Genomic DNA, 15,228 nt, shown 5'->3' with positions numbered 1-15,228 from the left:
TGTATTTACTGTGCAACATCTGTATTCACCAGTGATAGTTCTCCTGATGTTCCACAACCCCTTATACTGTAGCACTCCTTTATTCCATCATCCAACTCCTACTGCTCCTGATGCTGTATTTTTATAATCATCCCCAAGGCCATGTGGTATCTTCCACCCTTTCTCAGAAGAAGAGGGTAGATTTTGAGGGTTTTGTTTATTAACTTCAAAATCTAAAAGACTTATAAATTAGAGTTAAGATCTCTGAGCTGTAATTAAAGTAGTAATAGAAAACACTGATACTTCAGATTGAAAGGAATCTTGAGGTTATCCGGTGAAAATCTAATTTCATTCTGTAATTTAATCCCTTCTCTGTTATGTCTGAAAACAATCTTTACTTGTGTAAACAACACACCCCTGGACATTAACATCCAGGGCATCTTAAATAAGCCCTGTCTATCTGTAAAGCCAGTCTGACTTGGAGACTCAAAGCATGAATATGAACAAGGTAGGTATTTTGATGAAAATAATGTCCTTTGGTGAAAATAACTTTTTCTCCTGACCCAGTTTCTGGGTCCTCCTCACACTTTTAATGTCTGCCCTTCTCTTTTGCTTCTCAGGTTACCCCCTTTTTTGCTATTTCCTCCCACTTTTATTTCCCCCAGGTCTCACATACTTGGTAGACTAGTTCCTCTTGCTGTGAATGACCCTTCTGTTTCTGAGAGCCAGCAGGATGCCTTAATAAGCCTTCCTTCTTCAGTCCTCAGAGATATGAGGCCCCATGATAAACACAGGACAGTGGCTGCAATCTTGCCAATGCTAACATTTGGGAACCTTTTCAAAGTCCTCTCTACACTACTTCAAGATTGCAGCCGGACATTACAATTTAAAAGCATAGAAGAAAGAATTCTTTGGAAATGCTCAAATATTTATTTCATCATTGTCTGAAATACATGATGTAATGCAACAGGAGAGGAAATGCTGGCATACAGTCACAATATGACAACATCCACTACTAGTGACAAAAATATAATTTTGAATATGGTATAGATAATAGCAGGGACTAATTAAGAATTTATATTGTGAGGAACATAGGTCTATTACTTAAGTACTGGAAATATCTTGTGTTCAGTTCTACATAATATTAATAATGGATAAAAATGAAACTCAATTATTTGATTTACTTCCTCAAAATCATATAATAAGCAATAAAACCAACATTATTATCCAATATCCTGATTCTCTAGTGTGGTGCCTTTCTCTCTGTGCTTAGAGTTCTCAAAAAAGCAAATTTGAGCTGACTATATGACAGCTTTTGTTCAATGAATAAAAATCCTGTTTGTCAATATTATTGACTTCTAAATGCCTGTTGTCGGATTGAGTCCTGCAATAGGTAGACTACTAACTGATAAAAATATCTATAGGATTTGGAATTTGAATTGTAATATCAGTCCCACTTAGTAGAGGAACTATCTTAATATCTAAGCTTATTAATCTTCAGATGCTACTGTACTCCATGCACTCAACCAATAGCTGTTTTTTTTTTTTTCATGAACTCACGACCTCAGGAGAAGTTACACTTCTCATAAAGAAAATTTTGTTAATTACTAAAGAAATTCAACATCCACTAATAGTCTATGAAAATGAGATGCTATGCCTTATTATAAGAAAAACTTTCCCATCTCCATCTTTTTACCTCCCATTGTGAAACTACTACGAGATAAATGATTTGTTCTTATGTCATTCACTGGTACTGGATATCCTAAAAATTATCTTTGTACTTTAATTATTTTTATATTAATTTAAATGACATTGAATTTATCTAATTTTGGTATGATAAAAAATCCTTAATTTAAAAGATTATCATTATTCAATGTAAATATACTGCTTTGTTTTATGTTTTGTATATTTCTCAGATATGTAATGAGAGAGAAAAAGCAATTACAACCCCCTCAATTGCCAAATGCTCTGACAACCCAGCTCATAAATGCAATCCCATATGTCCATTTAGATGAGGAGAACCTGATGGGCAAATACCCACCTTTAGAGTTACAAGTAGAACATTACCTAGACCACCAAGAGTGAGAATGGGTACAAATGTTGACAGCCAAGGAGATGTCTGAAAAAACAGCAGAACTCATTTGTTCTCTATCACACGACCTCTTGGGAGCACCGCACATTCAAACCATAACACTCCACACATTTTAATGTTTTGATGTCCCCATTTACATCTTTCTATATTGCATATTAAATAACATTAATATAGTTGTTATTTGTATTTTTGTTTTTTAGTCTTCATACTAAATATACAAATGGTTTATGAACCACATTCACTTTAGAGCATTCTGAAACTGCATATTGCTCTTTTCAGTGAGTCTCTTACCATTCAATATATTCTTCTTACTCATTAACATGTCTTTCTTTCAGTTCAGAGAAATCCCTTTATCATTTCTGGGTAGAGATCTGATGCTGTTAAATTTTCTCAGCTGAGCAATAGTGCTGGGCACCTGCTCCTCCTTAGCAGGTACAGTGGACATCTCATGCTACACTCTACTGTCCTGTGTGTGAGGTTTCTCCTGAGCAGTCTGTTGTCAGGCCCATTGTGACATCCTTCTGTGTTATTTCTTTTCTTTTGCTGCCTTGAGAACCCTGTCTTTATTAGAACCCTTGGAAAGTTTGAATATTATAGGCTTAGACTTGGTCTAGCTGAATTTGGCTGATCTTTGATCTACCTGTTCCTGGATATATGTATCCATCTCTAGTTGTCTATCTAATTATTTATATATTTTTATTCTTTTGGTTATTCTCTTGAATAAGCTTTATACCCTCTTTGATATTATCAACTTCCTCTGGATTGCCCATTAACTTGAATATTTTCCATTACAATGGTGTTCTAAAATTCATATAAACTTTCCTCACTATTTTCAATTATTTTTTCCCTCCAACTGTGTATTTTCAAATATTCTATTTTTAAGCTAACTCATTCTTTCATCTGTTGTCTCTTCTGTTTTTTGAGACCTTTTTTCAAAATTTGAATTACACTTAGTATGCTTTTCAGCTCAAGGTTTTCTGTTGGACTTATAAAATTCTAAGTGTCTCAGAGTATTAGACTGTTTCTGTGTCTTCTTGAAGTCTGATGAGTTATTTATTAAAACAGTAATTTTTGAATTCTCCATCTGAAAGTTTTGATCCTCTCTGAGTGTTGCTATAGGGTCACATATTGTCACCTTATTCTGTTCTTTAAGATCATGATTCCTGGAAAGTTCTTCATACTTGTTGATGTACAATTTTGTCTCTTTTTTAAGGATTAGGTTTTTATTAAATTTCTTAGAATCTGGCATTTGTGGAGTTCTTCCTTTCAAAAACTGTAAGCAGTGCCTTGTTTCCTCTCCGGACACTTCCACTATTTCCGCACTGTTTGGTCCCCTAAGTCCAGGTTTGCTGTCTAAGTGTTGTTTTTTTAGTTCAACACTAGAGGGTGTCCCAAGCCTAGGCCTGTCCCAAATTCTAGGTGTGTTGTTCCAAAAGATCTGGGAGTGTCTAAAAAGGATGCTGCATCCCCACATCTCCTACCTGGTAGGAGAATATGCCACAGTCCTCATCCATGGTCACAGGCTTGTGATCAAGTGCCAAAGGATTCTGCTGGGTTCTGGTCCTTACTATGAGGAGATCAGCACACGGACCTAGGCAGTGGCTTCACAGCTACCTTTTTTTTACTCTTCTGACTCCCCTGTCCAGAGTGGGAGGCTGAACTAAAGTCACTCGTGTGAATTTGGGGTGACACAAAACACCACACAAACACAAAATATCTTTTATATGAGCTTCAGGATGGCTTCCATGACTCCTGGCCTTAGGTTCCCCAAGAAGGGGTGCAAGAGAAGGTCATGAGAGGCTGAAAAGAGAGAGAGAGAGAGAGCGCCCAAGATCGAGCAAGCACATTCAGAAGTGGGCTTTTACTTGGAGGGACGCTGTTTCTTAGAACATTCTATCCAAAAAAGTCAGAATGGGTAGGATGACAAAGGAACAGGTGAGAGTAACTCAACCCCAGCGGGTGGCCTACACCTGGAGCCACACCTTGTTATCCCAGCTGGGGTAATGCCCAAGTTACTGCAGAACACAATAATTGTTCAGGACCCTGGGGCATCAGGAGTTAAAGGCCGGTTCATCCAGGGCGCCTCCCCAGACTCTTCCTAAGAGACAATAGCTTTATTCAGGGGAAGAAGGAGTAGGCAGTTTCACGGGCATTGGCAACAATCACAGATCATACCCTGAACCCAAAACTTACCAGGAGCAGTGCAGCACTGAGTGGACCAGCACACACTCTGCTGTGGCCTTTCTGCTGGCCCAAGACTGCTGCAGAGAGCCACAGCTGGTGCTGGCTGGGATATTAGTCTGTGTACCTGGTCTGTGAGTCAACAACAGGCACACAGATGAGTCCAGAGGCACCAGCTGCAGGCACTGTCCTGGGGACGGTGACTATTTTGATTCACACAGTGCTGGGTTTTACCAGCCCCATATTAAGTTCTAAGACAAGGACTTATGCTCACTTTCCTCACCTAATCAACAGGAGCTGGAGGTTTCATCCTTATTATCTGTCCAAGGTTGTACTAGAGGTGATGGGCATGGTACCTTGGCCACCTGACTAAGAGGGAAAAGAGGCTCAGCTGGGCAGCAGAGTCTATGAGCCCTGTCCAGCACTGAGTTTCCCTGTGTTGGGGACCACACTGGGAAAGATCAGGACTTAATTTCTGCTTCCTACAACTTTCTGCACATTGGGCTCCCTGGGGTTGGAGGAGGGCTGACACTGACAGCTCTTTTCTTCCTACCTTCTTCAGTGTGTGTTTCCAGGCACTGCAGTGTTCCACCTGAATTCCGAGGTGATGTGAAGGTGTTTGGTGCATGAAGAGCTGTCTAAACTGGGCAGATGATCACTGAAGCCTCCTACTCAGCCTCCCTATTGCTCCCATCTCCTAACTTTTAATCATATCTATTTAATGACCTAGTCCTTTCACACCTAAGTGTGCACCCCAAATGAAACACAGATCAAAAAAGATTTATAAATGAACATGAACAGCAGCTTTATTTATCACACCTACAATGGGGAAAGAACCCCAATGCCCATGGACAAATGAATGGATAAGTAAATTGTAATATATTCACAGAGTAAAATATTATTTAGCAAGAGAAAATGAACAATTGATGAATTAATTTAAAAGTAATTATGATAAATGAAAATAACTAAACAAAAAATGCTATTAAATAGCATTTTTTTGCATCAAAATGTACAATGTGCAAAATTCAACTTTACTGATAGCAAGCAAGTGGTCACCTGGAGATGGTGGTAAATGGAGGGAAGAATAACAAATGCACCTGAAATCTGGGTGATTGCTGGGTTAATTGAAGTAATGGTTTTATAGACCTACATGTCTGTCAAAACTGATTAGATTGTATACTTTATGTACAGTTAATCATATGCTCTTTTATACTAAAGTTGTAAAAATAAACACTATCTACTACTTCTATTATTAAAATGTGATTCCACGTTTATTTTATATCTTAAAATGAAGATAATGGAATAGATATGATCATAAGCGCCCATGAGGCAGGTGTTTTAAATACAGCAGGGTAAGTATTAGACTTTAGTGTTTGATAATTTTGGCTACATTGAAGCACATATACCTGTTCCTCAAAATACATCAACAGTATATTTCAGAAAAGATGACAATATTTTCAATATGTATAGCAGAAAATTGTTGCACACAACATATATAAAGGACTCTTAAATATTAGTAAAAACTAACGTAGATAATTTGATAATTCAGGTAGAAAGTGTACACAATTATTAAATTTATACAAAAGAATATGCAATCAGGCTATATATGTGAAAATATGATCCAATTTTGATAGTTTTCAGACAAATGTCAATTAAAAACCACAAAGAGTTTCTACTACTTATAAACCATGTAACTAAAATCACAAGGTCCAGTCTCAAGCATGGGAAACATATTAAGCAACACAATATTCTTATTCTTTACGGTAGTTTTAGTTGATGGAAGCATTCCAGAAATGTTTAAAAATACCTACCAATATTGATATGAATGAATTGGTCTTTTGATTCTTAGATGTACCAATCAGCATTCAATGTGCATGAAGACACATACATACAAATATATCATTTATAATTGATCTTTTACATTCAAATATATTATTTATATTTGACTTTTGTCAATGCACATCAACATAAAAAAGTCACAAATTACAGTGTATTCTACCATGGCATATTATTCAAGGAGAAAGATGAGCAGAATAGACGTACAACCAGCAACCTAAACAAAATTTATAAGATACACACAATATATACTGTGTAAGTCATTCACACAAAATTCAAAATCAAGCAATACTAAAATTTAAAACTTAGGAATGCCTGCTTAGGCTGCAAAGTATATAGAATAAACGGGGGGGGGGGAGGAAATAATTATATTAGATGTAAGAAAGAAGTTTATACTTGTTAGGGGAAGTGAGAGATTATGATAACAAAAGGACAATTACAGGACATGTTGACAGTGAATAATGATTTATTTCTTCACCTACATTGTAATATCATGGTCATTTTCTTTATAATAAGTTTTTCCTTTTTATGCTTGTAAATTATAAACTAAAATAAAAAGAAAAAATACATTTCCACCAGTGGTTTTATTTACCTATTTTTTCTAATCACTTAAATCTAAGATATTTGTAACTACTTACTCATAGATGAAGAAGAGCTATTACCACACTTGTATTTTCTTCTGTACTATCTACTCTTACAAATTGACCTAAATCTAATATCTTTTATGTAGAGAAAATAGTTACTAAATTATTACAACCTAAAATAGTTTCCCATAGTTAATTCTGATGTCATAGGAGTTTCATTTAAAAATTCTTTTTCCAATTTACATGTGTATTTTAAGATTTTTGTTATCTTACTTCTTATTCCAGAAAAAAATACTTAAACCATGAATTCCTAAGGACACATACTGGATTTCTTTTTTCTGATGCAAGGAGGTTGGACTATTATATTTTCTGTTGATTTGTTCCAAAAAGGCATATTTCTAGTTTCATTTATTTACTTTGTTGTATTTTACATTTGATACCTTGAATTCATTATTTAATTTATGATTAACTGGTAGTTATCATTTTATTCTATCATTTTGGTTTCTTATTTGGAAATACCATATGTGTACTCTCTCTATTCTTACTTTTCATGCATAATAACTTTATGAAAATTTTGTATATTTGGCACATATTTTTCTAAGAGAATGATTCTTCAACAATTATTCGCTCTGTATTATTAATCCCACAAATACTGGAATATCTAATTATCCATTGCAGAATTAAAATGAATTATTGAGTTGTTTGCATTTATTATTTCATTTAACATCTTATTCAGCTTGTCTGCCTATCCAGTAACATGATTCTTTTTAATTTTGAAAATGTTTCTATTAGTACATTATAGTTGTGCATACTATTTCAGTTCAGTTAACATAATCATACACGCATGGAATATAATTTGCTACACTTCAGTCCCCAGTACTTCTTCTTTCCCTCTTTTCCTCCCTCCCTCTGTTCCCCTTCCTCTACTCCACTGGTTTTCCTTTATTTTTTTAATTACTGCTTTATATACATATACATAAAGAAAAGTTTACTGTGGTACATTAATATGTGTACACAGTATAATTTGGTCAATTTCTCTTCACCATACCTCCTTTTTCTTTTCCCTCCTGCCTTCCCCTCAACCCTCTTCCTCTATTACACTGATCTCTTCAACTGATCTCTATCCCCTTCTTTAATTTAGCATTCACATATAAGTGAAAACATTCAGCCCTTGACTTTCAGAGTCTAGATTATTTCACTTATAATGATGTCCAGTTCCTTCCATTTACAATGGTAAATGACGTAATTTCATTTTTTATGGCTGAATAAAACCCATTATGTATGCATACCACATTGTCTTTATCCAGTTATCTGTTGATGGGTACCTGGGCTGGCTCCATAGCTTGGCTTCTGTGAATTGTGATGCCATAAATATAATTGATTCCAAATTTGTTAAAATGTAGACTCAAAAATAGGAAATACAGTGGAATGAATCTAACATAACTATCCTATATATATATGAATATACCACAGTGAATCTCCACATCATTTAAACCACAAGACTGGGATCCTAATTAGATAACATGTACTCCATGTTTCTATAAATATGTCAAAATATACTCTACTGTCATGTATAACTAAAAAGAAGAAATTTATAAAATGTTTTTAAAAAGCAAACACCAGGAAATAGAATATAATAATTATAAATAAATAAATATAATAATTATAAATAAACATAATAAATTATAAATAAACATAATAATCATAAATAAATAAATAAAATAGAACATAATATTTAGAATCAAGCACTTTTCTCTGAAATCTTATTTTATATATAAGTCTAAGGAACTAGAGAGGAAGCATTGAGTTTAAATAGACAGGGTATACATAGAAGAATGACATAACTAAATTGAAATCTCAACACAAGAGAAATTTTGTTCCTTATGTTTTAGCCAATCAATTGAATACCTCCTTAAATTATGAGCATCTGAAATATAAACCTTTATTTTTAGATGTAGCTATTTGAGGAAGATATAATTTTTTACCTCAGTGAAGTTGTTACTTATAACCAACCAAACACTTCTATGCAGGGAGTAGTTATCAAGAATTTGGGGAGGAGACAAACATTTTCCAGACATGTCTGCGGATTTCTTTGGTCTTAACTCCATAGACAATAGGGTTGAGAAAAGGTGGGACTAACAGGTAAAGATTTGACAAGAGGATATGAACATAGGGTGGTATGTGAGAACCAAACCTGTGTGTAAAGAAAGAGAAGAAGGCCAGGAGGTAGAATGGTAGGAAGACACAGATGTGAGCTACGCAGGTATTGAAGGCCTTGACTCGGGCCTCCTTCTGGGGCAACTGGAAGACAGTGATAAAAATTCGAACATAGGACATGGTAATAAAGATTATGTCAAATCCTAGGATGGCAAAGGCAACAAATAGGCCATATATCTTGTTGACTGTGATGTTTTCAGCAGCCAATTTCACAACAGCCATGTGCTCACAATAAGAGTGGGAAATAACTGTAGTTTGGTAGAGTTTAAGTCTGCATTTGATAAGCAGCAGGGATGGTAATGAAAGAATGGCAGACCTCATTGTTACTCCCACTCCAAGATGAGTCAAGAGTTTCTGGGAGAAGATAGTAGCATGTCTCAAGGGGTTACAGATGGCCACATAGCGATCCAGGGCCATTGCCAGCAGAATGCCTGATTCAGTTCCCTGGAATGAGTGAACAAGACCCATTTGCAGCAGGCAGGCATCAAAAGAAATCTCTGGCCAATGAAACCAGAAGATGCCTAACATTTTGGGAAGAATACAGGTGCTAAGTGACATGTCTGTGGCTGCCAACATGGCCAAAAATATGTACATGGGTATGTGTAGGCTGTTCTCTTTTTTGATGATAACCAAAATGAGGGAATTCCCAATCACAGCGATGACGTACATGGTGCAGAATGGAATCCCAATCCAGCATTGCACTGACTCCAGGCCAGGAATCCCAACTAGTGTAAAAACAGAAGGCATGAAGAAGGAGCCATTGAATGTGAGCATGGTGACTTGGTCAGAAGAGCCACGTGGTGGTGCTGCTGTTTCATCTTCTAATCCATGTCAAGACTGGATGAATGGAAAATGAGGAGGAAATAATTTATGTTAGAAAAATATACTGGAGTTAGATTACGAGTATGGTCTTTTAACCATTTCACCTCCAAAACTCCTATTTTTTTCTATTTCCTTTGCCAAAGTCATTGAAAAACGAGCCATCGGGATCCATGTTTCTGTATACCATGATCATATTAAATGAGCAAAATTAAATTTACTAGATGATTACTTTCTGTTTCCTTACTACTAAACCAAGAGGATTCCCTTTATCTGTGTTTGCTATTAATAGGGTATGTTTTCGACGTAACTTGGAAAAGAGACAAAAATTATTTAATTATAAAGATATTTCAAAATCTAGGTTCCTCCTGCACCTTATATAAAGAATTCAGAGGTGACAGAGCAGTTTTCTGAAACTCAGAAGACAAGCTTTCCAGGAACATTTTTCAGTTTTGTAGCTCTTTAGCTGGATTTCTTAGGTTAGTCTATTTATACTTTCTTTTGACATAAATTCCCTTGGAATACAATCAAACTCATTTCTCAAAGTTCCAATTTTCCCAAATCCAAGCATTTATTTGACAACTTTCTCTATTTGTCCTCTGAGAAAATGAACCCATTATACTTTAGTTCATGGACACGTTCTCTCAGAACTTCTCACCTTCCATGACTGGCTATGTGCACATCACTTGTATTTAACATCAGTGCCAACCCATGTTCTCTGCTTCTCTTCCTCTCTCTGAGCAATCATTTCACTTTTCTAAGAATGAACAGTTATTTCTCTTTAACCTTTTGAAATAACATGGAATGACTTATAAAAAGTATTTTTTTTTTTTCTTTATAGCCTTGTAGATCTTCCATCCAACCAAACTACAATTTCCATAGAGGTGAAATTTTTCTTCTCCACAGTGTTTTCCATAGGACTCTCTCCATCCTGTTCTGTCTCTGCCTTCACTGGTCACCCCCACCCCCATGACACTGCAGACATCCATCTTGGTTACCAAGGAATTTGCTTCAGCATAGAGGAGCTTTGCCTTACATCTTCCAAAGCTCAAAGTCATTTTCCTGCCTGTTTGCAATCTGTATTTATTTCTCCTTCAAGAAATAATTTTCCCTCAGAATACAAAAATCTTAAATCACTTACACAATGCATTTGTTTTCTTGTAGAATTGTGAAAATCATTTTCTGAAGCCATTGAAGTAATATTTAAAATAGTTACTTAAGAGATAGTGAGGTTTCATTGGAAAATGAGGAGAAAATAATTTATTTTAGAAAAATATACTGGAGTTAGATTAGGAGTATGGTCTTTTAACAATTTCACTCCCAAAACTCCTCTCTATTTTTTTTCTATTTCCTTTGCCAAAGTCATTGAAAAATGAGCCATCAGGATCCATGTTTCTGTATACCATGATCATATTAAATGAGCAAAATTAATTTTACTAGATGATTATTTTCTGTTCCATTACTACTGAACCAAGAGGATGAAAACCATGCCTTCTCCATCATTTCACAGGGGTGTTGTCGTTGCTTCATCCACTCCCCTGATCAACTAAAAATGAATCTCAGAAATAAATTGCCAACTATAACCCACATCAGGGCAACTGGAGGAGCATTTGCTGCTACCTTTTCTTTAAACTTATCAAACTATGATCAAAACTTTCCTGAGTCTTGTCATTGAGAAACTCTTCCTTTTAACAAATACAAAATCATGTTCAACCAGGTCTTCCTTCCATCACAAGATAATGTTATCATACACAAATTAAAAGTTTATCTCCTAATGATTTTATTCAGCTACACTTATTAAATATATTTTATAGTCTTAGTATTGTTTAAAGCATTTGAGGAATAAAGACAATACAATCTATATTTAAGAAGTAACTAAATTGTACTAAATACCTGGAATTCAAAAAGAATCATCTACTATTTATTAAAAATACATTAATCATCTCTTACTCTTCTAACATCTTTGAATGTTTTAGATTATTATACTTTCTTTGCCTTATAATGTTAGCATATTATCCTACAAATTTAATGAACTAAATAAGAATCATTATAGGCAATTTTCTTTGAATCTGAATTCCATGCATATTTACTCAGCAAGAACAAAATAACAAATGTATATCCTTTGAGGTTTTGTAATTATAATTCAATTAAAAATATTAGGAAATGTTCAACATAGTTTAACTGAATCAGTCTGGGCTATGTAAAATACTCTAAATGTTTTATGTGGTATGTACCTGTTCAGAAACTGTTCCTATATCACTTCCTTAATCCACAAGGTACATAAGTACAGTAGAAATAGTATAGAACATGTACATTACATGCCACCTATCTGATATATAATCACATATCCTACAGCATATGAATGTACAGTAACCAAAAATAATCTGTGATTCATCTAAAAATTACAATTTTGGTTTTATCATTATGTTAATTGGGGAAATTTTACATTGCCACATCACTGACAGTTGACCTAGAAATAAGAGAAAGTGATGATACAAACTGACTCTGACACTGTGTGTACAAGTTATCAGATGAAGGAGAGTGAAAGTAGAAGAATGCAGTAACTAAACAAAATAACAAATAAATTTTAAAAAATACACATTTTCAGTCTAAAAGACCATGCTGCAAAATTAATTTACCTTTATTCTCCCCAGTTTTCTATTTCCAAATTCCATGACTCTAACTGATAATCTTCTAGGGCAGGTTTCTCTATAATGGCCTAACTACATTTTAGGGCAAATAATTTTGTTGTTGTTGTTGTAAGGATAGTCTATGTGATGCTGACGTTTTAGCAGCATCCCTGTTTCCTACCCAGTGGATATCAGAAACAACAATAAAAAATGTCTCAGGCATTGCCAAATGTCCCCTGGATGTGTGGGGAAGAATGTATCAGAGAAGGAGCTGACCTTTGTTCAAGGGTCTTACACTGAGAAGAAGAGGAACCCTAAATTAAATAAGAATTGTTGAATTTACATACCTTTTAAAATCAAGCAGGATAAAACTAGCTATCCGTGGGAATAATCTTCAGTAGATAGTAACCAGACAAAATATATGAAGAAAGGAATTCTAAGAAAAGAAAATACATTGTTCAAAATCACAGATGTGATGTATGCTGGCATTACCAATCAATAAATGTTTCAGCATTAAAGTGGCTAATAAGCAAGAATGATAAGAGTTGTGGCAATGAACAGGGAAGAAGACAAAATGTGAAGTACTAATTTAAGCAAATCAATCATGAAGGCGGTTGGGCAAAATTTTTGCCCATTATAAGTTCAATCTGTCAGTAGCTTGGTGAATGAACTGATGAGCTTGAAAATAGTGGGTTGGAATAACTTAGTGGAAAGCTACTTGTAACAGCCCTGCTAGCATATCATGAAATGATGTGAAAATAGTGAAAGAATAACAAGGCAAATCCATGGAACTCACTGACTTGATGTAGGAGTATCATCATCTATCCTAGCTGGTGACTTATGCTGCATTCAAAAATCTGACTGTTCCAACAACTTAAGAAAATGGGGAAGAAAGCACACAAACACAGAAGTACCTTTTCAAAATTTGTAAAGGCTATGCAACCATAAGGGTCTGAGGAAAGAGAGAGAACCACTGGAATTCTTTATTCTTATATAGGAGACACACAAGGGTAGGTTCCATGGAATATTCTATCCCAAAAAGGGCAAAGGGGTAGGATTACAAAGGAACAGATGAGTGTAACTCAACCCCACCCAGTAATGCCTACTCCTAGAGTCACACCCCATTAAACGAGAGGCAGTAAAGCACAAGTTATCTTGGGGTGCAATAATTGTTCAGTATCTCTTGCTCAGGACTTAAGGGAGTGTATTTCCAGAGCGGCTCCCGACATAAAATAATCTGAGAGAAATGAGGGGGAAAATGTTCTTGGACTGAGAATTATTGGGCTGGATGACAACAAACAACCTGAGGGAAACACTTTGTGTGCATAGATATGCACATGTTTAAAAGAAAAAAATGATTTCTCTAATCATTGAAATCCCTGAGCCAAACAATACTGAAATTTGGATATTCTCTGTGTGGATATATCCTTAATTATTATTCTCACTTATAATTCCTGTTCCAAATTATGGCAATTACCAACAGCTAGAATTTTTAAGAAAGTTAAAGATCTCAATATAAATTTCTTAAAAGGGCAAATTTCTTCCCTGCAATATAAGGAGCTCTTCTCTTTATTTCATATGTGATCTTCATCCTTTGATTTCTGCCTCAAGCTCTTCAGTGACAGAAAACTCCCTTATGTTTCCTGTGACAGTCTTTTATATTGCAGGACAGCTCTGAATGTCAGAAAGATCCTTGTATAATTATCCTCAAACTCCCTCCATCTAGATTTTTTTATTAAGGTTTTAAATCTACATTCCCCCCAAAAAACCACATTTTCCATTGATCATAGCAGTAAATTGTCCAGAACTTAAGACCAGACTGGACAGTTCAAACCCTGAATCTGCTGCTGAATAGCTTTCATGCTCTTGAGCTCCTTATAAAAGTAAGTTCAACAATGTCACCATTGGAAAAATAAGACAAATGGATAGAACCACATTAAAGGATGACTGAAAATTAAATGAGATAATTTATTTCAAATACATAGAAAGAATTATAAAATGTACTGTTCTTTCATAAAATACCAGATGTTAACTCACAAACACTTACCCACTCCTTCCCATGAAACAAATCAGATATTTGAAGATACACTGAGAACTTCTGAATCCCCTCCAGTCAGCATGGATAGGCTACTAATCTTTAGCAAACAAAGTTTATATTAAAATATTAATCCAGTTCTCTAGAGGTCCTCCAACTCATCAGACCTTAAATTTTTCCACTCTATATTTTATTAACTGTTTAAGATATATTCTGGAAAACATTTATTATGATAATATGGAATCTTTCTGACTTGAAACACTTGACTCTAGACACTGTTACTTTCTTATCATTCTGCCCTCATATAGGGTTACAGAGGTATGTCTTCTTTGGGAAACAAATCCTCTATTTCCCCACTCACACTGTAGAATCTCAAGATCTCAAGCCCACAGACTTACCAGGGCCTATCCACTAAAACATAAGCAGAACCCATAGAGTAGAAACTTTTGGATATTTCAGGCTGTGAAAGTTCAGTGTTTTATACTCTACGGTGCCCCTGTGGGATTAGGTTTCTTTAATTACTTCTGAGCCTTTTGGTATCCCTATGGCAAAAGAGAAAAAAGAAAGCATAACATGGTTCAGAACTTAAAGATTCCTTGTCTCATAGAGGTTCTGTATTATTTTTTTCCCTCAAACTTGGATATCTCTTTGGAACTTGGAAACAAAATGACTTTCCTTTTAAGAATTCTGAAGAAAAGACAGCCTTCAATAGTGACACCAAATAAGCCATGGCGTTTAAGTAATGAGCCATAAGGAAAATAGAAGCACCTTGAGATACTCAGACTAATCCATATAGACCCTTCCTGGCCAAGAAACAAGAGGAATATTTTTAAACTTAATGCCAATGTGATAAAC

The 15,228-nt window shown here is 35.1% G+C and overlaps 1 protein-coding gene across 1 annotated transcript; it reads right to left on the bottom strand.

The window, feature by feature from the left end:
- Positions 1 to 8,712: 8,712 nt before the first annotated feature.
- LOC308641727 (olfactory receptor 52A5-like) lies at positions 8,713 to 9,663 on the bottom strand (the record flags this gene model as incomplete). The annotated part of the gene is made up of 1 exon (XM_081280340.1): positions 8,713 to 9,663. One exon carries the CDS (start codon positions 9,661 to 9,663, stop codon positions 8,713 to 8,715), a length of 951 nt encoding a protein of 316 aa, XP_081136466.1.
- Positions 9,664 to 15,228: the final 5,565 nt, after the last annotated feature.

The sequence above is a fragment of the Spermophilus citellus genome (assembly GCF_964194105.1).
Source record: "Spermophilus citellus genome assembly, chromosome: 2".
In the NCBI taxonomy this organism is placed as follows: Eukaryota; Metazoa; Chordata; class Mammalia; order Rodentia; family Sciuridae; genus Spermophilus; species Spermophilus citellus.
This window is presented reverse-complemented; position numbering and strand designations above follow the sequence as displayed.